This window comes from Amblyomma maculatum, chromosome 1 (assembly GCF_055883805.1).
Source record: "Amblyomma maculatum isolate TAMU_Amacu chromosome 1, ASM5588380v1, whole genome shotgun sequence".
NCBI classification, from domain to species: Eukaryota; Metazoa; Arthropoda; class Arachnida; order Ixodida; family Ixodidae; genus Amblyomma; species Amblyomma maculatum.
In genome coordinates this window covers 44,262,703-44,288,608 of record NC_139344.1, presented here as the reverse complement: position 1 = coordinate 44,288,608, position 25,906 = coordinate 44,262,703, and the positions used below count along the sequence as shown (strand labels likewise).

The following is a 25,906-nucleotide window of genomic DNA, read 5'->3' as shown; positions in this document are numbered from 1 at the left end:
TTAAGCCCTTCGCAGTGGTAGGTACAGAGTTGGGAAAGTGTGTCTGCGCCATAAGATTCCATTGAGCATCGTGCTGACCGTAACCTTACGCTGTGCACCCAACACCCACTATCCGCTCGGTACTCCCAGTGTATACCTTGCATTGCACGCGTAATTAGCGCAGTACGCGCCTACGCAGCCAGCCATCGATTGCAGATCTGATCCAGTCACGGAGTGGATTAGTAACCCGGGGGCTTGTGTGGGTGCCACGGCCCAGATCAAGGCGATTTTCCTTTTAACGAAATGGCATTTGCTGTCTCGCGCAGTTAGCCGCCGACATTTGCGTCCACTGCATGTCCCGATGAAGTACGCACGCACCGGCGCCGCCTTTATTACTTTGCCGAGTTGAGAGCTCTATTGCTCGTTCGGAGACGTTACTAACTTTAGCTAAGCGCACGCCGCAACGCATACGTTTTTCGTTTTATTTTCGGAGATATATTTCCGATCGCAGTTAGTGGATTTGTTTCGCTTCCTCGAAAGCGAACACGATTACAGTGCGTCCCACGCAGCATAGCCTTGTTTACGTGAAGGCGACAGTAGCGCATCGCATCGCATCGCATTTCGTAGCGCCTCACGGTAATGCGATGCGACAGCGTTTACATACGTAGCGCATCATCTCTAGCGCGGTGGTGAAGGAACGCGGTGTCGAGATTGAGAGGGGTAAGTCGACTTACCCCTCTGAATCCAGCCCTGCTTGGCGCATTAATGCGATGCGCTTTCCTAGCACATTACCCCTGTTTACATGAATGCGATGCGCTAGGAACCGGTTGGGATGCGATGTGATGCGCTAGCTGTCGCATCCATGTAAACACGGCTTATGAGTAGACTCTGTCAGAGGAAGCATCGTGGTTGCGTATGCCTAATCCGCACTATAAAACGCGTGTTTTATCATCTGATTATTCGTAAGCTGCGATCAGTGAGTATCTAGCAGTCATATTTGTTTGAAGCCTCGGAATTATCAGGCTTTAGAAAAAAGCATCTTTCCAACAACTCAGCTTTCACAATTTACGTGACAGCATCTTCCTACGCACAGACCTCTGTGATCTTGCAGATGCAATGCTTATAATATATTTACATATCCTACATATTAAAAAAAAACTCAAACTTTTTAAAGGTACTAGCGAAAAAAAAAAACCGTATGAGTCACAATTACCTCATACAAATTTCTCATACTAACCTCATACAAATCTCATTACTCTCATATATTTCTCATATGATAAATGAGTTTAGTATGAGATTATACGAGATTCGTATGAGTGTAGTACGAATTTAGTATGAGAATTTGTAAGGTTATCGTGACTCATAGGGTTTTTTCACTCCTTCAAAAAATTAAAGAGCACTGCAGAATCTGCATTGCACGAAGTAATGCGAAAGCATGGATGCTGCTGTTGGTTGATTCTGGTTGCTTCTAGTTGCTTAATTCACTTCTTGTTTACCCATTTTAGTCTTCGGTACTTTCAAATTACGCGCCAATTCCTTTCTATGCCCTTTTTCGGCTCTACTTCCGGTATCGTGCCGTCATATCCTCTACGTCACATTAATTCCCTTCTTGTTTACCCATTTTAGTCTTCGGTACTTTCAAATTGCGCGCCGATCCCTTGCTATGCCCTTTTTCGGCTCTACTTCAGGTTGCGTGACATCACATCCTTGACATCACCTTAATTGACTGATTTAATTAGCTATTTAGTATTTGATACATTCAAATTTGGCGCAAAGCCATTGGATAATGAGGCAGTTTTCGCCTTTACTTTCACATTTTTGCCTATAATTAATTACCTAAATAACATATTGGCCTAAATATTTTTTCGGACACATTACGTCACCCTCTATCGATTACCACCACTCATTAACCCTTCTCAATTACTAAGAACTGCTGCGGACATGATTTTGCGTGTTTTGCTTTAATTAATTACCCAATTAACTTATTTGTTTAATTATATTATCGGACACAACAATACGTCACCCTTTATCGATTGACACCACTTATTAACCTTTACCACTTCTCAATTACTCACAACTGCTGCGCACACGATTTTGCTGAAATCTGTGAACATAGCGAAGTGATGCTTCCGCATTAATGAATGCATGTTTTGTTCGCGTACAGCGCCGAAATTCCTTCTCTCAGCGTGCCTATGTAGCTACGTGCATGTCTCTACAGGTGCTTCCTGAGCCGTCATGCCTTTGAATTCTCTCTGAAGACAGTGTGTCCGATTTTTTGTTTTTCGGAGGTTTCTTCATCGTTTATCGCTTATCTTTTCTGTTGTTCTTTTTTTTTGTTATTATTAGCAAGTGATTCGGAAGGATTGAATGCTTCCATCCCTTTCTAATGTTTTTATTTATTTATTTTATTTATTTCAGATACTGTCAATCCCCATTGGGATTTTTACTGGATGGGCATATTTGAACAATGACTACAATAATGGCGATACACAACAATCAGGGTTTCAGGGTTAAACTTATCAGAGAAAGAGAAAAGGGGTGAATTTTGCGGGTTACAATACACTATGCGGCCTTTTCCTTTCCTGTTGAAGTGAAAGTGCCCAGTTTGAAACTTCCGAGTACTTAGTTTTTATCGATACTGTTTAAGCGAAGCGCGAGGAAGCATGCGTTCGGTACAGAACTGCGCGTTGTGTGTGTGTGTGTGTGTGTGTGTGTGTGTGTGTGTGTGTGTGTGTGTGTGTGTGTGTGTGTGTGTGTGTGTGTGTGTGTGTGTGTGTGTGTGTGTGTGTGTGTGTGTGTGTGTGTGTGTGTGTGTGTGCGCGTGCGTGCGTGCGTGCGTGCGTGCGTGCGTGCGTGCGTGTGTGTGTGTGTGTGTGTGTGTGTGTGTGTGTGTGTGTGTGTGTGTGTGTGTGTGTGTGTGTGTGTGTGTGTGTGTGTGTGTGTGTGTGTGTGTGTGTGTGTGTGTGTGTGTGTGTGTGTGTGTCGGGGGGGGGGCATTTATTTTTGTGCCGGATTGTGCACTGTGTATAGCGGCCACGTCGCTATGGGTCGTTTTCGCGACTCTGTAAAACTGATGGCCGCTACGTGTTCTTGGCGTGTGCGCAGGATGCCGGCTACGGTACCAGCAGCGCCGACACCGTGGTCCCATCGCTCAGGTCGGATGCGGCGGCGAAGTCCCTGAGCCTGGTAAGTTACTGTGCGCGTGGCCTATGCCGGTTTTTCATGCTGCGAATCGAGGGCATACTTCGTAGGCCCTGTGTTCTTGACTCAGCGACCGCGCCCAAATTCGAGGGAATGATCAGTGGGCGTCCTGCAGAGGCGCTCACCCGGATAGCCGAACTAAAAACCAGCCGACGAACGAATGAGCGTAGTTTGAAGAAGGTAGGTTTTTTTTTTTTCTTTCTCTGGAAGCCATTTGGTGTTCCCTGATATCCAACGGAGAAAGCATAGGCGTGTTTCATTTTTTTTTTCTTATTATGGTTGCGTATAACAAATGCCTGCGGAAGTTCGGTTGTCATGGACTCTCTTGTGAGTTTTAGAACGAGTTTGCAAATATATGTACAACGCTTACGACCTGGTGCTTCATTAAGACTGCCATAAACGTACCGATATGTATTCAGTCGGTTGGTTTTCGGTGGCTTTTTTAAAACTTCGGTGTTGCAGTGTTCTCGTTTTTTTTTTTCTCCACTGATTCCACCTGAGGAACATCATCATCAGCTTACTGTAGGGCAGAAAGCGTGCCCATTGACTTCCAGCCACCCCCGTCCAGCGCCAACCGCGCTAACGGTGTCCCAGTAAACTTCCTAGCCTCATATCTCCACGCCTCATCCTCGGCCAAAAATGTGTCCGCTCTCTGTAACCCTGAAAATGCGATCGGTTATTTTCTCCTCGCATTACCTACTACCACCACTTCCTTCTATTGGTATCGGCAGGGATATCAATAACTCGTGTCTGTACCTATTAACGTTCATCTATTTTTATCTATTTTTCAGTCGTTACCCCTTGCATTACGTAAGATTATCCGTGTGTGTTTCCTCCCCATCGCTCGCTGCATTGTCCTTGAACTGTCAATAAGCTGCTTTTGTTTTACTGCTACGTCTCAAGCACTGTAGCAGGATCCACCTGCGATACACCATATTTTTTTTTAAGGTTCGTCGATAAACTAAATGATGCCTGACAAGTGCATTGCAACTCGGTTTATTTACCTTTATTTAGAGGTACTGCAAAATTGGTTTTAGCTGGGAAGAAATACAACGTATCACATAAAATTACGGGGACACTTATAAGCTCTGCCTTAAGGGTATGGCGGTACAGCTGGCTGTAGTTCCCCTTCTAATTGCACGCATGGGTATTATAAGGAGGATCATAAAATGCCATTGTAGATGAAAGAGCACGTAACATACGTATGAGCCCCTGCTTGTTTCCACACCGTACAAGCGGGCCTTACGTGGCCTAGTCGATAGCGTAGGTTCGAATCCCGCCGGAAACTATAACATCCGTGGCATTGTTCTTTGAGCGAAGTGAATTTGTTTATAAAGTTAAATCGTAGAAGGGGATGAAAAGTAGATAAAGGAGGGAGGGAGTCGAGGTGTCAAGAGGCGGATGCGAGAAGCGTACGACGCTGTCACAATCTCTCGCTCAAGCGCGACGCCCTCAGGAAGCGAACACAGCGCATGGCAGGCCTTCAGGGCTGACGACCGCCAAGGTCATCGCCAAGGACGCGCTTCTCGAATTCCCTGAATATGCCTCTGGTAAACACGCAGTGAATAACAGCGGCTGTTTCACGCCCTTTCTTTTCGGCATTGCCTCACTCATCCTGTTGTCGTCTATGGCCGTTGTGCATTGTCTTTAACATTTGCTTTAGTTTGCTCAATTTGGCGTTCTAGTCGAATCACGTGAAGTTTTGGTACCTATAAAAACAATCTGCAGAGACTCATTATTGGCACAATTCTTTGTAATCTGAGTAACTGCATGGCTACGACCTATTGTCGAGAGCTATCTCAGAGAAACAGCTTGCTCGGTGCCACTCCTTTAGGGTTCGCTCTCTCTCAAAGCTGTATAGGCTCTTTGAACTTTGAAGAAAGCTTCTGCAGAAGTTATAAAATGCGGAGTTTGGTTTACTTGTGGCAATAATGAGATCTCCCAGATGTAAAAGAAAAATATATTATGCAACTACAGCATAGTGATATGCATGGCTTTCTGTAGCGCGCCGATGAACGTCGGCGCGTTGAGGGCAAACATCACACTCAGCGCGCGCCCGCCGTCACCTACGCTGGGTGCGCACGTGGAGGAGCCCTGTCTTTCGACCGAGACGGCGTCGGTCGCTGCAGCTCCTTCTGCTTGGTTACGCTACGCGCTCGGTTTCCACGCGTCAAGTTCACCCTCGGCTCACAAGGCGCAGGTCTCGAGGCCGTCAAACGACCGCAGTCTTCTCAGGGTCGCGATAACGCAGCGTCGATCCTTGCGTGCTCGGCAGCTACAAAAAAGTTTCGGGGGTTTGTGTCGTGGAGGTAGCCAGGCAGGGTACGCCTATACGCCACAATGGCTGGGAAAGCGCCTGTCTGCTGGCAAAAGAAGTTTGCTTTGCCATATCTTATCTCTTTCCTGTGTCATTTAGTTGGCGTAATTTGACTATAGAACTTTCCGCACGGACTTGCCCGTCTTGCGGGTGTGCTTTGTTTCGCTATCGTCGGCTAAGCTCTTCCTCTTCAGCAGCTTTTTGTCTTTGCGGGCTGAGGTTATATGCGTTCGTGCGTGTTGCAGGGTGGCTGTACAGGAAAATAAACGGTGCGATTAGGATGTTTTCTTCCTGCACGCGCTTTTGCGTGAAGGGATTCGCATGCTATAGCATGAAGGTGCTGGACTGGAGCTTTGCATGCTCACGGCACTTAATGCGCGGCATGAGTGCTTAAACCTGGCCACGCATATTGTAGTGCTATCGTTACCCTGTCGTCGTTCACGACGTTAAAGGCTCCGTCCTCCGGAAAATCTGGCTATCTGCTATCTGGCAGGTCACATGACCGGCCACTGATTGGTCGGTCGGTTATGTGACGTCACGAGACCTCATGACATGGCCGAATTGGCAGGAGCTTCGCGGAGGATGAGATGGAAATCGCGCACCCTCCGATATTCTCGGAGGCCGCAGGCTCGTTGGTACGGCTTGGTTAAAGCGGGGATTTATATCTATCTGAGATTGTTCAGATAATGTGATAGCGAGTTGATAAATGCATGTACGCGAACGAGGATCGGGAAGGAGAGCCACGGACGGAATCTCCATGTGCGCTCTTCTCTTCATAACCATAGAGTCGCAGCTGAAGAGTACCCGTAAATTTTTTTCACCTGCCCGGGAAGCCACTGCCAGCATTCACAGTCGCGACTTCTATACCTTGGCAATGCGGGGTCTTCTTTACAGTGATATGCATTAATCATACTTGACTGCATGCACTGCACTATACTGGCAGACCTGAGTTTAATTAGTCCACCTTGAAACACGCTCGAAGCACGAGAAAACGGGGACACGAAAAAACACGACAGGACGAATGCTGCACTTCCAACTAAATTTTATTCGAGAAAAAAAAAAAAAAACACAAGTTTAAGTCTGCGCCATTATCGTCACGTGGTACTCGAGCCTGTTTGTCCAAAAATGCCATTTTGTTATCATGGAGAAACAATGACAAGCAATGGCCAAGCCTCATACTTTATCTATTGACGAAACTGTTGCTGACGTTCTTGCTTTATTCGATGAATCAATACCAACTGGCCCAAACATCGTGTTGTTTGTGAATTATTAGACCAGACCACGGGCGATTAGTAGCGCGCCTGTTCGGTGCGCCGTATTTATCGTATCGCCATCGTATTTATCTCGGTGTAACCTTGGGATCATGCCAGGGGCTTTCGCGAAAGAGTGTGGCTACCGAAGGTTTTCGTAAATATCGAACTTCGCAGGATGAAAACGGAACGGCGTGCATGTACGTTGTTTGCGGCTTGAACCAAACACCTTCTCCGGTCGCTACACCTCCCCGTCCCTCTTTTCCACAATCTGTCGTCGTCCAGCTTGAGTTGGGAACTGGATATTTCGGATGGCAGCCTAAGCTCAGCCGTATCATCGATCTTATCGTTCGCTGTATTTGGAATTCGTCGGCTGCCAGAAATTAGAGCTAATTGAAACAGGCCGCCTATTCCGGAAGCATCTTTCAGAAAGCCAGAGCCGTGCTGGGTACTTTTCGAAGTGGCACGCTTGTTCGCCAGGAAACACACTTCGATGGGGAGGAAGGGTCTCAGTGCCTATGAGGACGCTGCAACGTTTTCTGCTGAAGCCGATGCTGTGCGGTTCGGCCGTCGTCACGTAGGCGGAGCTGGTCGAAAGGATGAGCTAATCGTTTCCAGCTCTCGAAGCAAGGTTCCGTTGCAGCTTCCGTGCCTTTCTTGGACGAAAGGCGCTTGGGCTGTGTTCTTTGGTTCTCCTCTGAGTCTATACGGCGCAATACAGGTCACGTGGAACCTGCTTTCTAGCGTGCGATCCCGAATTCAAACGCGAATATAGTCTTGCATCGCACGTGTTTCAGTTGAGCTTTGTCGCCTTGCTGTCATTGCGTGGCCACACAGCGTGCAATCTAGCTTAATCCTAAACCACATCACTGTGTGACGTCACCGCGAGGGACGCTGCTCATTCCACAGGGCGGCCACTGTGTGAGGGGGGTTCGGCGTCTGCAGCGATTCCGTTTTCATTGCTGTGTGTCTACCCTAGCTGAAAATGTACTGGTCTCGCCCCTGCAATCTGTGTAGGATCAATAGGCGTCTGGGGCAGTCTTTCTTGTAAACGTTGCAGAAAATAAGTAACTGCTTACAATTTCAATTACATCACATAAAATGTAACTGATTACAGTGGCCAGTTACAGCCACAGTAACTGAATGACTGCAGGACAGTAATCAGTTACTATTGCGCTATTTTTCTTCTAACTGCATTGCCATAAGAACTCGCTCGAACAGCAATAAACTATTGCTGCTTACTTTGAAATTCTTTTACTTGAAGAATTTCCGAGCACCTTGCATCCCTGCTCTCAGTTGCGCAGTGAGTTTCTACGTCCTCTGTGAAGTTTCATTGTTGGCGTCGTGAAAGAGCACCGCCAATAACGCCGCTGAAAAGCTGGAAATCTCGTCTGCAGGCGTTTTCTTGGGAACATCAGACGCGGCTTCCGACTCGCGGGCGAAGAGCCCGCGAGTCGGAAAACAGAGTCGGAAAAATGAGTCTGGCTATTGCCCCACTGGTGAGTGAGTTTACTTGGTAATAATTTAAATGAAGCTCACCGCAGCTTCGTTTTGAAATAAGCGCTAGCTCCAACTTTGTAAGGGCATCTTCCGCCTAGAAAAAGGAAAAAAAGACTCTCACTTTTCATGAGATGACCATGTGTGCTATGAATAAGCAAATGTGAGCTAGCCTTGACTTTAATCGCTCTCTTAAAGGTGCTATTAGCCTCCCAAACTTTCTTCTGCAATTCTAACCTTGTTAGCATCCCTGTCCAATCCTCAGGGAGGGGATACAAAGAAACATAACGCACTAAAACTTGTTATAAATTTTGTTTATATCGTTGCGCATGCGTTTGCGCTCAAGCTCTTTACGCGTATGCATCGTGTAGACTGGTTTGGCCCCATCGATCGACACCTAACACTGCGTTTTCACAACCAGTCGTGCTCCAGTGCAGACACGACGTGAGAACCGAAATAGATGAGACACGCTTCTTCAGAGCAAGCTTCCCAGCCTAGCTTCGAATCTATAGTCTACTTTTCCAGAGACTAAGCCTTCCGCTGCCTCATCGGCAATTCAGTGGGGAATATTTCAATCAATGGAGAAAGCGTATCTATTGCCTAACAAGGCTTTTCAGTTGATAGATACCACTGCCACAGAAAAATGTCTTCCGCACGCAGTTAACTTTCACCCCAAAGAGACATCTACTTATACAAAGATGACGCGATAGCCTTTCACACACACACACGGAGGGTGTTTTTCAGTTTTGTTTTTACTTTTATGCCTTTATTTTATATGTACTGTTAATTTTATACACCGATACTTATCATCGGCAAACAATGGCTTTCCATTCTGAGCAGTTTGACACATTTGAATGCATTTTTCATTTTTTTTTGTTACTTGAATTAATTGATTATCAGTCACACATTTTCACATTTGCATTAAGTTTCTTTAATTAGCATCACGACGCATTGGCGTTTCATTTTGAGCATGTTGACACCTTTGAGCCCCCTTTTTAATTTTTTTCATCTTTTATTCCTCTCATTCATCAAGTAATTACATTTATTTCATAAACTCTTAATCGCCTGCCAATCATTATAATTACTAGAGCAAGAGGAACAACTCTGGGCCGTCCAGCAGGTCATCAAGGCGCTGGCCCGGCAGGGAACCAGCGAGCCGGCCACGGCGAGCGGGGACCCGGGCCGCGTGGCCGGTGCCCCGGAGCGCGCGCGCGAGCGCGCGTTCTACTGCAGGCCCCGAATAAACGTTTTACCAATTCAACAATTGTATCATTGTATGCAATGATATAATTTTTTTTACGAAGCTCTCGATTAAATATTTCCGACACGTGGTGCGGCTACTACCGCTACTACGTCGGCGGCTTTTTGATCGAGCGAGTTGTGTAAGCTATCATTTAAAATGATTAACACAAATCACAAATGACGCGGCGTTTGCAATGGGATCGTAGACTTCCGAAGCGCACATCGTGCCCAGTCTTTATCGTAGTTGTCTGCTTCAGAGAGCACACATTGTCAACGAAATTTTTCATCTTATTCAAGCTCGATTTACGGAAAATAAGTCAAGCAAGCAGATTTTTCTCAAGCCGCGCCGCTGACGGTACTCTGCGACGCGCCGCAGATACAGGTGAGCTCTGCGCGTGCTTGGAAGGGAACTGGAGTGCGGCAAGGAGAACGCGCGGCTGGCGCGGCCCCCATATTCCCAGTTTCTATTTTTCTGCCATAAATGACGCTTCCCGTCAGGAGCAGCAGCGCCGCCGCGCGGTGCTTTGGAAACCTATAGCTTACTCAGTCAGGCGTCCTGGGACGCGCGCAAGGCAGCAGTGAGCTCGAAATAAGATGGAGGGAGAGTCACTGGCCACCGGCATAAATAAGGCGAGACCAAATGCCAATCAGTGCAGTCTGGCCGCGTGACGATCCCACAAGAGCGGTTAGGAATGTGACAGTGCTATATAGTTCGATTCTGTTTTTGTATTTGTGGACAGCTCGGCACCTTTTCGTTAAGACCTCGCGAAAACTTTAACAGCATAATTGCGCGGCCTTCGGGACTTGTTGACAAAGCTCTACGGAGTAATTGTGAGACCTACTGCAAACGCATACCCGGCGTTGCAGTTATCTAATCATTGGTTATTAGTCGCATTACGGCACCGCTGTTCTCTCCCGCTGGAGCAGGACGCGCGCGCGGGGCGTTGTGCAAGGGAGCCCGCGGAGACGTTTTCATTACCTGTCGTCAGTTTGCGGCTCTGATTGTCTTTGCGACGCACCGGGGACAGCGCCGCCGTTGATCTGTGCGACCGGCAACGGCGTCACCAAGGGGTCAACACGAGGCGGGGGAACGTTACCCGGGTTTCCCGCTGAGCAACCCTTGGCGAACAATGGTGTGAAAGTGATTGAGGTAAGCGACCGGGGGTCATTACGTAATTACTGCTGCGGCGCACCGCCGAGACCAAAACGCTGCATGCTGCGGAGCTCCCCTCAAGTACCTGGCGCTTTGTAACCCTTGCCCCCCCCCCCCCCCCCCCTCCTCACTTCCTCCCATCTGCGGCGGCGCACGTCGTCCGATTGTGCGTGCGTGCGTGCATGTGTGTGCATACACGGCGGGTCTTTTGTCCCACATTGAACCAAGTTGGAGAACAATTGAAGTTTTGCATCTGGCGGGCCGTTGGCAGCGGTGTATCCGGATGGTCCCTTTATGTTGTTGCTCGCGAAGCCGCTCGTCCCATAACAACAGCAGCCTTGTGTCACTGGGGTCGAGCGCCCCCCTCCGCCATCCGGCGTGGTATGGCGCAGCGTGCGGTTGCGCCACGCGTAATACGCGGAAAGCCGCCGCGTCCGTTTCGATTAAGAGCAATTGAGTCCCCTCCTCATAGGAAGAGGAGGAGCATTTGTCTCGAGTTGCAGCCTCCAACGCATGGTATGCATGCCCGGAAGCTTCGCGGGGCTGCCCAGCAATGCAATGGCGGTTTCGATATCCCGTTGGTGCTGTCGACCCCTGTCCGGCCTGTGATGAGCGGCGAGGATCATGGAGTTGGCTTGGGTCGTTCGTGGGGCCCATCGATTTCAGTGGGAGCGCTTGCGGTGGGCTCATTGGATCACTCGCTCCCTGTGCGGGCGTCCCAGTAGTCATTTGGCGGGAGCGATTTCGAGCTTCTCCCCAACGACGTCGGCAGGATAGCATTAGAGCAGGGGTGAGCAGGTATGTGTTGAAGTGTGGTCCACCGCGCAGCAGTGACCTCAGAGAAAGACCTTGTTAGATCGTCGTCAGCGGTTGATGAAATTGCTTGAGAGAACGGATCGTGATGGCCGGCACGCGTGTCTTTCCGGATAACTTGATGGCCGGAAAGACAAGTGGCTGCAGCCAGCGGGACTAATATGAACGGCTTAAGCACAGTGTATTACCTACAGAAAATTGCCTGCAAGGAAGCTAGCGCAGGAAGGGTGAACTGCCTGTGCCACTAGACAATCCATAAAAATTTGAGCAATCAGTGTTAGGAAACTGAGGGGCTTGTTATGAAGTGAAGGATTTGAGACTGTAAAGCTAGCGGCGTTATAACTGTGAATGAAACTAAAATGAGCCCGAAGAAAATTGCGGACGACCAGTTCAGAGCTTTTTTTTTTTTTTTTTTATCTACACGAAGAATTGCATGCAGCTGTTCAGGAAGGCCAACGCGAGGGTGCGTCCTCATCCACGCGGTAATTCATTCGAAAAGAGTATTTTGTGCATATTGGTGACGTACTTCCTTTGTGCCGTGCCTGGTATACACGCACGTGCACGTGCGAATGCATCGCGTGGTAACGAATACAGAGTCACAACTGTCCCTTCATTCCCGCTACTGCTGCTTACTCGTGTGTCCGCGATTCCTGCTGCGTCGAAGTTCAGCTTGGAAGAAACAGCTTTTCAGGATTTCTGTAAAGTGGCGCCCATTTAGTGGTACACGTGTACCACTAAATGGTACACGTGTCGCTCCTGCCAAAGATCGCATAGGTAACTGTTCATGTGTAGTACTATACATGAACAGTTAGTTACCTATACGCTTTTTGGCAGGAGCGACGGCATTGGTGCACGTAGTTTACTGCTTCCATCGCTGCAGCATCGGGGTTAATAAGTTCCCGCTGTCACTTAGCTGCTGTCATCCTGCAGCTTCGACATAGCGAGCATGAAAGAATCAGCCTGTCACGGCCGTCCTAGAGTACCAAATTCCGTCTAGCTGAATGCCATTCGACTCATAATGTCGCTCGTGTGCTGCTGTGCCGGGTTCTTCCGCGTTGTTCGGTCGAAATGTCGTTCGAGTCGACGGAACGCCGTGAAGACATTCCTCTTTTGAATGTCTTTGAAGTGCGAACGCGTATATACCATCGTCCACTTGTCCTCGTACCATGTTTTGGAAAAAGTGAAATGTTAAATGTTGATATTTGTCTTTTGATAACAAATTTTAAGACACAGCTATAGTGCGCGCGATAGTTTCCTTATCTAGCTACTGTGCATGGCCATGCACGCTAACTGCAGAATATGGCGGCGCTGGTGATGACCTTCGATTTTATCTGCTTCGACTTTTGCTTGCTCACTGTACGTTACGTTGGCCGCTTCTTAAAGCATTTCGACAGCCAGGCCGCTCTCGGAGGACTTTCTGCTCGGTGCCTGGCTAGAGAGTTGGAAAGGTCTCCAGCGCTTCCACGCTTCTTGAGCGACACACGCCTCGACTCGCTGTTATATATACGATGCCAACAAATGTGCCTGTATATAAACACATCGTCACACACCCATCACGACTCTTTTCTTCTCCGTTTCCCCTTCTCGAGCGAAGAATAGCATGACAGATTTTTTTCTTTCCAGCCAACATCTCTGCCCTTTCAGCAAATAAACATTAAACTGATTATATATATATATATATATATATATATATTTATAAGGGGGCGGGGGGAGGGGCAGCAAATGAATACCCAAAAAAGTAGAAGGTTTGACAGCCGTCGACGTTTTTCTTTTTGCTTTGTATTTATCTTTCTCCCTAAATTGATACACAGCACTAATTCAGGTCAATAAGCAAGTTAAAAAAATCCCCTACGCTTTCCTTGGCCTCGCGGACTGATGGTGCCTTCTTTCCTTCACACGCGCACACATACACACATCCCCAGTAGCCATCTTCAGAGGTCGCTGGAAGCCTTCATGGGCTGCAGCTCTTTCGCCGATGTATATTCTTGAAGTGGCAGAGATGAACGGATGGACGGAAAACGGCACGTGCACACAAAGCAACGAAAATCTAATGCCAGACAATAGAAAGGCGCCTGGCGAGACTGTGAGCAATAACTCTAGTCTACTAAAAGAAAAAAACAGACGCCACGTTACGCCTACAATAGCCTTTTGTTATCGTTAACAGTATTCTTAACAGTGTGTAACTGTATACTTCAGAAAGTTAAACAAATATTTCGAACACGAAACTTGACAACCGCACTGCTGTTGCAAGATATATGTCGAGCGAATGTTGAACCTTTGCTTGCCTTGGGAGACTGTGGAGGATCGCGCAGTTATGCCGAGTACAAATACCATTCGATATCTCAAATGTTATTTCAAGGTAACCGTGTGGCACTAGTATTCGCAAGGTATATTAGGTGGTCAGATACTTTGCTTGTAACTTTTCGAGCGCCGGTAAGCGCTGCCGCCGCTTTCAATGGTGGAAACGTTTCCATGGATCGAGGATTTATTACGAAAAAGCGGCGCAAAATCGGCTTCGCTACGGGGTGAGGTCGGCGATTGGGAACGCATCTGCAGGCACACGTGCTTAGGTGGTCCCTAATGCCTCCGTGAGTTGACGTTTCGGGAAAAATATGCTACATTAGATGACATTAGAAAGGTTTAGCATAGCGGTGATCCGCGATCCGTCACCGTGAGCCGCTATCCGCGAGCCGCCGGTGAGTACGCGCTGATTGGGCCAAACGCGGCAGCGCTCGTGTTGTACGTTTCGTTCTCTCGTCCCTGTTCTTTTGCGCAGCGCTCGTGTTGTACGTTTCGTTCTCTCGTCCCTGTTCTTTTGCGCTCAGCGCTCGTGTTGTACGTTTCATTCTCTCGTCCCTGTTCTTTTGCGCTCAGCGCTCGTGTTGTACGTTTCGTTCTCTTGTCCCTCTTCTTTTGCGCTCAGCGCTCGTGTTGTACGTTTCGTTCTCTCGTCCCTGTTCTTTTGCGCTCAGCGCTCGTGTTGTACGTTTCGTTCTCTCGTCCCTGTTCTTTTGCGCTCAGCGCTCGTGTTGTACGTTTCGTTCTCTCGTCCCTGTTCTTTTGCGCTCAGCGCTCGTGTTGTACGTTTCGTTCTCTCGTCCCTGTTCTTTTGCGCTCAGCGCTCGTGTTGTACGTTTCGTTCTCTCGTCCCTGTTCTTTTGCGCTCAGCGCTCGTGTTGTACGTTTCGTTCTCTCGTCCCTGTTCTTTTGCGCTCAGCGCTCGTGTTGTACGTTTCGTTCTCTCGTCCCTGTTCTTTTGCGCTCAGCGCTCGTGTTGTACGTTTCGTTCTCTCGTCCCTGTTCTTTTGCGCTCAGCGCTCGTGTTGTACGTTTCGTTCTCTCGTCCCTGTTCTTTTGCGCTCAGCGCTCGTGTTGTACGTTTCGTTCTCTCGTCCCTGTTCTTTTGCGCTCAGCGCTCGTGTTGTACGTTTCGTTCTCTCGTCCCTGTTCTTTTGCGCTCAGCGCTCGTGTTGTACGTTTCGTTCTCTCGTCCCTGTTCTTTTGCGCTCAGCGCTCGTGTTGTACGCTTCGTTCTCTCGTCCCTGTTCTTTTGCGCTCAGCGCTCGTGTTGTACGTTTCGTTCTCTTGTCCCTGTTCTTTTGCGCTCAGCGCTCGTGTTGTACGTTTCGTTCTCTCGTCCCTGTTCTTTTGCGCTCAGCGCTCGTGTTGTACGTTTCGTTCTCTCGTCCCTGTTCTTTTGCGCTCAGCGCTCGTGTTGTACGTTTCGTTCTCTTGTCCCTCTTCTTTTGCGCTCAGCGCTCGTGTTGTACGTTTCGTTCTCTCGTCCCTGTTCTTTTGCGCTCAGCGCTCGTGTTGTACGTTTCGTTCTCTCGTCCCTGTTCTTTTGCGCTCAGCGCTCGTGTTGTACGTTTCGTTCTCTCGTCCCTGTTCTTTTGCGCTCAGCGCTCGTGTTGTACGTTTCGTTCTCTCGTCCCTGTTCTTTTGCGCTCAGCGCTCGTGTTGTACGTTTCGTTCTCTCGTCCCTGTTCTTTTGCGCTCAGCGCTCGTGTTGTACGTTTCGTTCTCTCGTCCCTGTTCTTTTGCGCTCAGCGCTCGTGTTGTACGTTTCGTTCTCTCGTCCCTGTTCTTTTGCGCTCAGCGCTCGTGTTGTACGTTTCGTTCTCTCGTCCCTGTTCTTTTGCGCTCAGCGCTCGTGTTGTACGTTTCGTTCTCTCGTCCCTGTTCTTTTGCGCTCAGCGCTCGTGTTGTACGTTTCGTTCTCTCGTCCCTGTTCTTTTGCGCTCAGCGCTCGTGTTGTACGTTTCGTTCTCTCGTCCCTGTTCTTTTGCGCTCAGCGCTCGTGTTGTACGTTTCGTTCTCTCGTCCCTGTTCTTTTGCGCTCAGCGCTCGTGTTGTACGTTTCGTTCTCTTGTCCCTGTTCTTTTGCGCTCAGCGCTCGTGTTGTACGTTTCGTTCTCTCGTCCCTGTTCTTTTGCGCTCAGCGCTCGTGTTGTACGTTTCGTTCTCTCGTCCCTGTTCTTTTGCGCTCAGCGCTCGTGTTGTACGTTTCGTTCTCTTGTCCCTCTTCTTTTGCGCTCAGCGCTCGTGTTGTACGTTTCGTTCTCTCGTCCCTGTTCTTTTGCGCTCAGCGCTCGTGTTGTACGTTTCGTTCTCTCGTCCCTGTTCTTTTGCGCTCAGCGCTCGTGTTGTACGTTTCGTTCTCTCGTCCCTGTTCTTTTGCGCTCAGCGCTCGTGTTGTACGTTTCGTTCTCTCGTCCCTGTTCTTTTGCGCTCAGCGCTCGTGTTGTACGTTTCGTTCTCTCGTCCCTGTTCTTTTGCGCTCAGCGCTCGTGTTGTACGTTTCGTTCTCTCGTCCCTGTTCTTTTGCGCTCAGCGCTCGTGTTGTACGTTTCGTTCTCTCGTCCCTGTTCTTTTGCGCTCAGCGCTCGTGTTGTACGTTTCGTTCTCTCGTCCCTGTTCTTTTGCGCTCAGCGCTCGTGTTGTACGTTTCGTTCTCTCGTCCCTGTTCTTTTGCGCTCAGCGCTCGTGTTGTACGTTTCGTTCTCTCGTCCCTGTTCTTTTGCGCTCAGCGCTCGTGTTGTACGTTTCGTTCTCTCGTCCCTGTTCTTTTGCGCTCAGCGCTCGTGTTGTACGTTTCGTTCTCTCGTCCCTGTTCTTTTGCGCTCAGCGCTCGTGTTGTACGTTTCGTTCTCTCGTCCCTGTTCTTTTGCGCTCAGCGCTCGTGTTGTACGTTTCGTTCTCTTGTCCCTGTTCTTTTGCGCTCAGCGCTCGTGTTGTACGTTTCGTTCTCTCGTCCCTGTTCTTTTGCGCTCAGCGCTCGTGTTGTACGTTTCGTTCTCTCGTCCCTGTTCTTTTGCGCTCAGCGCTCGTGTTGTACGTTTCGTTCTCTCGTCCCTGTTCTTTTGCGCTCAGCGCTCGTGTTGTACGTTTCGTTCTCTTGTCCCTGTTCTTTTGCGCTCAGCGCTCGTGTTGTACGTTTCGTTCCCTCGTCCCTGTTCTTTTGCGCTCAGCGCTCGTGTTGTACGTTTCGTTCTCTCGTCCCTGTTCTTTTGCGCTGTTTTAGAATGTATACATACCAACTCGCCCAGGCTTCTATTTTGGCATATATTGCGGCAGGTCTGTACGTCGACTTCCAACATGCGGCGCCACTTGGCGCTGTCCAGGTGATATGAGCATGCGCAGTTGAACGCGCATTGGCGGATCACGATAACGGGTCGCGCTGCGCTAAAACTTATTCAACGGCACGTTCTGTCAATATATGGCTGATCTGGCAGTTGGCATAGCCCGGCTGATGAGGTTATGATTGTTATATTGTCCGAGCCAGTATCAGCACATTCTTTTGTTGCCGAGGTGTCGTACGTCGCGATTCGATCAGAGCTTATGTGAAATGGCGTGCTTACATGTAGATATCTTCTGTCCATCGTGTTCACGTCAGTGCTGATGATAATAGCACGGGCCGCAGGGGAAAACGAAACTGAAACTTGTGCGGGACACAACAGTGTCCTTTTTGCAACTCTGGTGCAAAGAGCTTGCATGCATTCTGCATGCCGGGCGCCCTCGACTGTCCAGCGAGGAACACCACGGCGCATAGGGAGTGCTTTTCCCGATGTGTGAAAGCTGTACAGTAGCTTGTTCGTGTATCATTAGGCAGCAGGCGGCCGCCTGCAAAGTTACATAAATGCACGATATAGGTATCGCCTGCGGAAGTGCTCCCCGCGGAACCGGCCTTGCGTAATTCTGTCTGGATATATCGTAAAACTCATTGTCGTGTCTAACTGTGACGGTATTCCGAAGCGCGAATCGTTCACAAGCAACTAGCTGCTGTAGATTCAGTGTCTATGTATTTTAGTTCCTGAACCCAACGACGCTGGATTGAATTCCTTCCGCGGCGGTCGCATTTCGATAGAGGCGAAACGCAACGGCAGCGGTATGTCGATGTCAGGAAACATTAAAAAGGCCCCAGATTAAAACAAAACACTAATCTCTATCTTTCCACGACGGCACCTCTGATAGTCCATGTTCAATTTCACGACATCAATCCCACCGCTCGCCTCCAAGCCAACGCCACGACACGGGGGTGGATTTATGGGTCATTTTTGGAGGCAGCAAGGGGGGTTGGGTTGAACGTTTGAACTATTTCTTTCTTGGATTTTGCTCGTGAAGAAAAGAAAGATGTTCAGCATTGATATGTAATTTTTTTCAATTAGGGAGGGAGGTGAACGATGTATCACCAACTCGCCCGCTTAACTATCCTGTGAACGCTCACCACACCGCAGTTCACTGCAGCGCACCACACCGCACGATGCCCGTACATTACCAAAGTGACAACTATACGTGGCACTGGCTTCCACCGCGGGCGTTTATTTATTTAGAAATATGACCATCTTTAGTGTTTCGCTGCTAGCACTTTTTCTCCAGCGCATCCGACCCATTGAATCGGGATCGTGCATCCGTGGCAGAGCTCACACCGTTATGACATCAAAGTCTTGACATCAGAGCGTTCAAGGCGTTCGCGCAGTTAAGCTTGCTTTATAATATTCTTTACAATTTCTTATGTGACCTTATTTGGCTCGGCTCTTCGCTGACAAGAATGACGTTCTAGTTGTGAGCCAGTTCCTTGACTCTTTTGTAGCAAGGGTTACATTGGCCACAGTCTCGCCATTTCGCCGCGCCTGCCCGAAGAGCGAAGAAAGGAGAACAAAAAGAAGAAGATGAATAAGAAGGAGAAGAAGTAGTAGTAGTTGTGGGAGGCGATAGCTGGCAGCTGACATAGCCGTGCACTAACTGAATGTATAGGGCTTCCTGACATTACTTTTGGCAGGAGCTGCCGACTCGGGCCTCCCTTTTCATATGTGAGGGTGATATCGTAATCAGCATTCACGTTATCGTTTAAAGCGGGGCTTTAAACTGGCAGCTTACGCTATCGCGTCATCGCGAAGGTGGGAGTGAAAACAGAAAGGAAGAAGTGCCGTAGTGGAGGGCTTCGGACCACCGCGCGGTATATAGGCTTTCGCCTCATCGCACTTCAGGGGTCAGAAGTGTCCCATATGGCATAAATAAGGCTGAAACCATAGAGTAAACTACTACGCGCAAAAGCCATGTCTTTACTTTCAAGTCGAGCCTATAAGCGGAACTATGTAGATTGCTCTCGTGTAAGTCCAGGTTTAACCTCAAGTTAAACCGCTGCTAACTTTATTTTTTTTTCTTTTCATCTGCATACTGATGGTGGGCCTACGAAAAAAAAAAAAAAAACATGCCACCAAAAAAAGGAGGGATTGACACTGAGGTTTTGGTAAGGTTTGTTCTTCATATGATGTGGCTTCAATGCGCAATGTCAGACACCACAGATAAATATTCAGAACCCTTGAGGTACGGCGCTCGAAGCTGCTACAAGTCGAGCACTAAAGTCCACTGAGCTCAAGTTGAATATTTCAACTCTGAGATTTGTCCTGTGTTTAGTGGTTTTTTTTTTTTTTTTTTTTTTTTTTTTTTCATGTAGTGTGTCAACCTAGAGAAGGAGCAGCAGTTTGTTATGAGCTGCTGGATCTGTAATGAACGCGTAAATCTTCTTAGTACACAGTGAGGACAGACACCCGAATCGTGAGAGTGAAATGATCCATGCATAGAATGCGCTTTTGGCAGGCTTGCATTTCCAAGATACGGGACGCAGCTGGCAATATGCAGCGGCAGTTCTCATCTCTGGCGTAGAATCATTATGGTTTGAAGCGTTTGACAAAAGAGAAAAGGACCGCGCGGCGAGTGACGGAGACGAAAAGGACAGGGGAAGCGTTTGGAGAATAAACGAGCGCTCTGAGCGCAATGAACGTGCGTTTGTTGATGAAATTTAGAGCCGACCTTGGGGTGAAGGAATAGGCTTGGTTATGACATGGTGGTTAGCATACCACGCATATAACCCATACGGTTTGTAACCTCTTGTCAAGGAAGCCCCGCCGTGGTGGTGCAGTGTTTCACTCTGTGCCCAAGGAGGCGGGATCGAATCGAGGCCGCGGCGACCGCTTTTCGATGGAGATGAAAAGCAAGGCGCCCGTGTGCTTTGGCGATGGTTGTGCACGTTAAAAAACCGAGGTGGTCGTAATTTCCGGAGCCCCCAACTACGGCGTCTCTCGTAGCGTGCGTCGCTTTGAGACTTAAACCCCATAAACCATAAACCTTCTTGTCAAGGGCGATAAATCACTGGCTCTAAGCGAGACCAGAAAATTTAATTGCGCGCATATATAGTGGCCGCGGCTAGAGCAGAACAAGACTAATTAGAGGCCAGTGGGGAAGACTGGCGTAGCACTGCACTTGGTCGATAAGGCTGACGACTGGGTTGTTTACTTTGTACTCCTGTGGGCGCGTATAGCGGCGGTCGTAATGGTCCGCCTGCTGTGTTTCGCGTGCTCCGTGCGCGCTCTGGGAAGCTTGTGAACTCGTTCCTCGCTGTTGAGCGCAACTTATCGTTTCACGTCATTCGGGGACGAACGCTGTGCTTGGCTGAGCGCGTGTGCGGTGGAATGTTAATCACCGAGCCCATCGGCAGTGCGGTGCGCCGCGGGCAGGTGCGTGCGCTCTTACCTGCGAAAACAATCGAGCGTCGACTGAGCTAGTCGCTCACGAAGCCTCGCGCCGATTCTGATACGTGTCTCTTTCTTGCAGGTGCAAGATCACATCTCGACCACCCTTTACACGCTCGCTTTCTCTCGGTCTTTTTTTTTTCGCTGCGCATTGCAGGGCGCCGGTGCACGTTGTGTGCAATCAGCCGCGAACCGACGCGCGTAGCGCGAAGAATCCGGCTGACCAAACTTCTTTGCGATCGACGCACGACGCGAGCGAGCAGCGCGAATCTCGCCGGCGCTGTTGCGGGGCCACCTTGAACCCTTCCGTTAGAGCGTATGTACTACGTGTAGCGGCGCGGGTGAAACCCGCTCGAAAATTTGTGCTTTCCTTGCTTTGTCCGGGAAGACAATGACAGTCATTAATTTATGCACCACGGCTGGCTTCTTTCGCAGCACGCCCTCTCTCAGGAGCGCCTTTGTTTGAGCGCGCCGCGCAGCGTCTAAGTAATAACGATGGTCGCGGAGCGAGGCCGTGGTGATTAGAAGATTTGCGTGCACAGTCGACGACGTCGGGCATAATTGAAGAGCGGCAAAGGCGGCGACAAGCTGGCCTAGCGCAGGAAGGGGAGCGTCTTCGGCGCGTGCCGAGTACCCATTCCGCGCCGCTGGCGATGGGAGCGCGCTCGGCCCTTGCCAGCAGCCGGTGACTGTGTGATCCACGTACGGAGAGCCGGCGCCCTTCGCTGGCGTTTCACGAGAGTGCGAACACGCGTATTGAACAATAAGCGAAGACTGCAGGAATAAATGATCCCCCCCACCCGCGCCTTTTTTCTGATACAGGCGTGTAGGCGTCGCTCTTAACTGTAGTAGTGTTGCTGTAATTGGAGGCTATGTTGGATCAGGAAAAGTTAGATGAGCTTTCTCTGAAACTTTTGATGCTACGTAGCCGTCGAGGTGTTAGATGATGTGCAGCCTCTATGAAGAGAATGTGATACGTGCTCGCGAATAGTCGTGCACTCTGCTGAAGGTTTGGCACGCGTTTGCATGCTTTTGATGTAGGCGCTTACTACTTCCATGGAGGTAGAAAAATTTGAGAGGAACTATATGCTGGTAGACAAAAGCCACATTCTCGAACCACACCTGTAGTTCGGTAGAAAGCGGTTAGGGTATTGGGGGGAGTGCACAGCTGCGGGGCGAAGGAAAAGGATGTGCTTCATATCTGCATTTGGGGGGGGGGGGGGGGGGGGAATGTTTGTTCTCCGATGGTTAGGTCCAACTGCACTTCAGACACGGGAAGCTATAGTTTCACAGTGCGTCGTTCAGTTTTGACGTTCCCTTGCTGGCTCTTGAACGTTTGAAACGAACTGAAACCTTGTGCTACCCTTGTTCGACCCTTCTTCCCCCTCTGCGAGCTTTGCACTGCTTGAAGTGGATTATGAAGACGGCGCGAAAGGGACGAGGACAAGGAAGGAACACCAAAATAACAGGACAGGCGCCAACAAGGAAGGAACTTCATAATCCACTTCAACCATGAACCAACTAGCCCAAAGCAAAGTACTTCTTGTTGCACTGCTTACTGGACTACTGGTGCTCTTTGGTAGCGCTTGGACACGCGCTCTTTGCGGTGTCTGCCAGACCGGGAGCGGTCGGGAGGAGCTGGGTGGCGCCTATGTACGGAGGAGCATGACAGTGTTTCTGAACTTGTGCTACACGTTCCTGCCACTCGGCGTGAAAACATTGTAGTGCATGGCTCGATCCATAGGCGCCTTGGACAGTGGCGACGTCGCCGTTTCGCGCAGCACCGAGCATTCCGGATATAAACTATTGTGTTCGCTCAGCATTTAGTTAAGGGATTCGGCACAAAGCGGGGCTCGCCGCTATTGCGACTGCTATAAAGGCGCAGTGCATTTAAGAACCACGAGTGGCGGTATACACTGCATCCAGCGCTGATAATTGCCTCAGCTGCCCGCGCGCTCAGTCCGGCCATCTGTGAATCCTGGCTGACTCGCTCGCAGCAACAGCGGCGCGGCATTTCTGGCCCCGGGATGTGCCGTATACTCTCGGACCTTGAAAAGGGGCGTCCCTGTGTTTCAATACGCCAGCCTCCTGTTTCGCTCCGCTGCGCCCTACCCGTGACGTCACCCCGCCTGCCCGTTTTATTGCTTCTACCCTGGCAGACCCGTCTGCTGGCGGCGCGGTGCTTTACATTGGGCCCTAGAAAATGTCTCGTCCTCACGCCACTGAGAGCCACCCGTGCGTGCCTGCCGTGGACGCGCATTTTGGATGCGTTTCCCCTCTGTTTGCCTCTTTCTTCCTCCCTCGTCATTTCTGCTTGGCGCTTTCCTTTGTGCGCGCTCTCCTTGTTTCCCCGTCGTGGAAATCCGGGGGGCACCCGCGGCCATTCTCATCCAGTGGCCCGTTGTGCACAGTTTTCATGCCCTGCATGTGCGGTCACGTCTTCATGCGCGTCACGGGCTCCTGAACATGGTGCCCCGTGCACCGCTCTGGCGGCAGCCATTTATCTCCGCCCGGCATGCTCTCCTCCCTCCGCTATCTGCGTTTTTTTCTGCCTCCTTTTAAGGCGTCTGGTTCAGCTGCACGAAACCGGAACATAACGTGCCAGATTGCGGGCCACATTAAGCGAAACATGCGAGCTCCGCTATGGCTGGCGCACACATATGCTCGGTGATGGCGCAGTCGAGGCCTAACGGAAGCATCACACCGGCGTTTGGCGGCTTCCGCTCGTCCTGTCCGGCGAAGCGGATCGTTATGCGATGTTATTAAATGTCTGAGCCGGGTGTCAAGCCCTCATCGTGTGCGGGACGTCTTCACGATGGCTCTTTTTGTGATGCGTGCTGTGCGCAGATCGGGCCAGAGCCGCCGGCAGTAATACACAGGCCAGTACGTGCCTGTGTATTACTAGCGTGCCTTCCAGAACATCGGTCACCACAGCTCGTATCCATTCTCTAGATTAGAATTTATAGAAGTTCAATGTTTTTTTTTTAATTTTTTTTTTTTTTGGGGGGGGGGGGGGGGGGTTGGGTGCCTCCATAAACACCTTTTCTGGTTTTTGCACGATGTTGACCTTCATCGCCCTATCGCGCAGCTCACGCCATTTGGTAGCTGTCGTCGGCTTATGTATCCTTTCGCCGGTTATTGGGGCGTTTTTCCGAATTATGGGCCTCTCCATCCGAGTGGCATTCATATCAGACAACAGAAGTAAGCCATTTGCAGGCCGCCACCTCTTGCGCGTGCCAGAATTGCGCGGAGAGCCCTCGTAACATCCAATGTATATACGTCACGTGCGCTTTTGCTGTGAGGTAGCCTTTACGTAAAACATACTTCATTTGGGCCGGCAGCTCTGCTCCAGACACAAGTAAACATGGCTGCTTTGTTCGAGACTGTCGGCCCTGTCCACTCTCAATACTGTGAGCGTGCTAGAGGCTGTTCGTGAGTGCTTCTGCGTGTCTTGTAACCAGACAACTTGCCAACGCTGCATAATGCTCATTGTTCTCAATATGGGCGGCTGGTACGCGTTTATATGAGTTTCTCTTGCTGTACGATTTCCTTTGCCTATTTTGTAGGATCCTCCATGCTTCTCTCTCGTATACTGATGCCGCTGTTTTGCGACTATGTTCAGACGTAGCGCGCGGAAAATACATTCGCTGTGCATTTCACACCGAGGCACTATTCGTTTACGCTTGTTCTACGTGTTAATGGCTCTATATTCGTTCAATCAAGGTGCGCTTTGTTACTCAAATTCCTTCCGCTATCGAATCCTGGAAATGCGGCAGGCTTTGTTGTTCTTGTAACTTTGCTGTCTCCTCTTTTTGTTGGCGGTCCTCAGGCGACCACCCCTGGCGAATTCGCTTTTCTTGTGAAGAGGTGAACTGAGAGACCAGGCTGCTGCTTTCAGTGATGCTGCGCGACACTTGGCGCCGTGCTGTAGTCTTTGCGTATGCAGTGGATTTACAGCTGCCTCGCACGCGTGGGAGAAAGGACTGGTTATAGCGAGTGCTCCGTGGCCGACTGTGCGCGTCGTGCCTTGAGTCGGCTGCAAACCTAATTGAAGGAAACTCGTTTCGCGGTGAGTGAGTTCAGCCGGTCGGCACGTTTCGCCTGGGCTGTATACGGTTAAAGTGCGGCTCAGTGGGAACTGAAATGCCCACGTGTCTATCTACTGTGTACTGCATGCAGAACGCAAGATTCGTTTACGTGTCGACTTTTGAATACGCGTCGGCTCCGCAGTGTACGGCAGAAGAGACAATCGAGTCTCGGGCGCATTATGCAAAGAGGAAAACTTTAGTATTCTGCCAGTATCGCGGCCTTCGTTTTCCTGACGCTGCTTGCTGACTCAGTGCGGCCCGTGCGGCGCTATATACACTTTTTCACTTCTGTCGGGGGGCGTCTTTGTGAGTGGAGTGTGGAAATGTTACGGGGAGAGAGACAAGCAAGGATTAACCAACTCCGTTTAACGCTTTCTTAATTTGCTGCCGCCACAATAAAATGCACGTACGAGGCACTAATTTGCGAAATGGTTAGCGTAACTTCGTTATGTCCCGCAGGACGCTTGCGCAAACCTGGAACCCATCTCCCAATTCTCCCTTTGCCTTCAAATCTGTATGGCTGATTACAACGGCAATTACTTCTTTAAGCGGCCAATATTAGCCGCCACTACCGGAAAACCGGAATCTACTGTCCACATAAATGTGCGTGGAGTCTGTAACGGCGCCAGCTACCCATTAAAATTTTCCGCTTCATATTTCCCAGAGGCTAGAGCTAGCCCTGCTCGATATATCCCGAGAAGAAACTAATTCCGCCGCAAACGTATACGGTCCGCAGCGTAGATGAAGGTCGAGCTAAGCTTGGGATGCTTCAGAGGAAGATGACTCTGACAGCTATAGCGTCCTGCGGCGTGCCCGTTTGGAGCGCATCACGTTGTAGATTGCGTGACGCCTGCCCGCGCGCAGCTGTGTCTTCCACAGCGCCAGTAACGATCGCGAGTCGAGTCGGGTCGAGTGTATCGTCCGTCAAGCATCGTCCTCGTTTCCACGACTGCAGCCTGAAACGCAGCCAGACAGAAAATGAGCAGCTAAGGAAAACAGCCGCAGTTTCAGGTGCGAATATCATTGGTTCGTTTGAAGCTCACTACAGTGGGCTACAAATGAGGCCAGTTTCGTTCCTATATATTTCACCCTAGATTTCATTGGCAGTGTGACAGTGCTTTGCATCAACGACTTTTTGCCCATAGAGCGGCGTCTACGTTGGCGTCGCATGTGTATTCACGCGGGGGACCGCGGAGATCTGGACGAGGAGGAAGGGGACATGACGGTGGCGCCGTCGCTCTCACTTCTGACACGAACATCAGAGAGATTTAGCTTACCGTGATCCGCGATCCGCCACCGTGGCCTTCTACCGCTCGTGAGCGGGGCGCACA

General features: G+C 49.8%; 1 protein-coding gene across 3 annotated transcripts in view; it reads left to right on the top strand.

The window, feature by feature from the left end:
* Window positions 1–25,906, top strand: part of LOC146202244 (uncharacterized) — a 369,509-nt gene that overhangs the window by 259,443 nt on the left and 84,160 nt on the right. For all 3 annotated transcript variants that reach the window (XM_084588034.1, XM_084588035.1, XM_084588036.1), the window contains one exon: window positions 3,085–3,165. In XM_084588034.1, coding sequence (XP_084444160.1) covers window positions 3,085–3,165 — 81 coding nt within the window. The remainder of the gene's footprint in view (window positions 1–3,084; window positions 3,166–25,906) is intronic.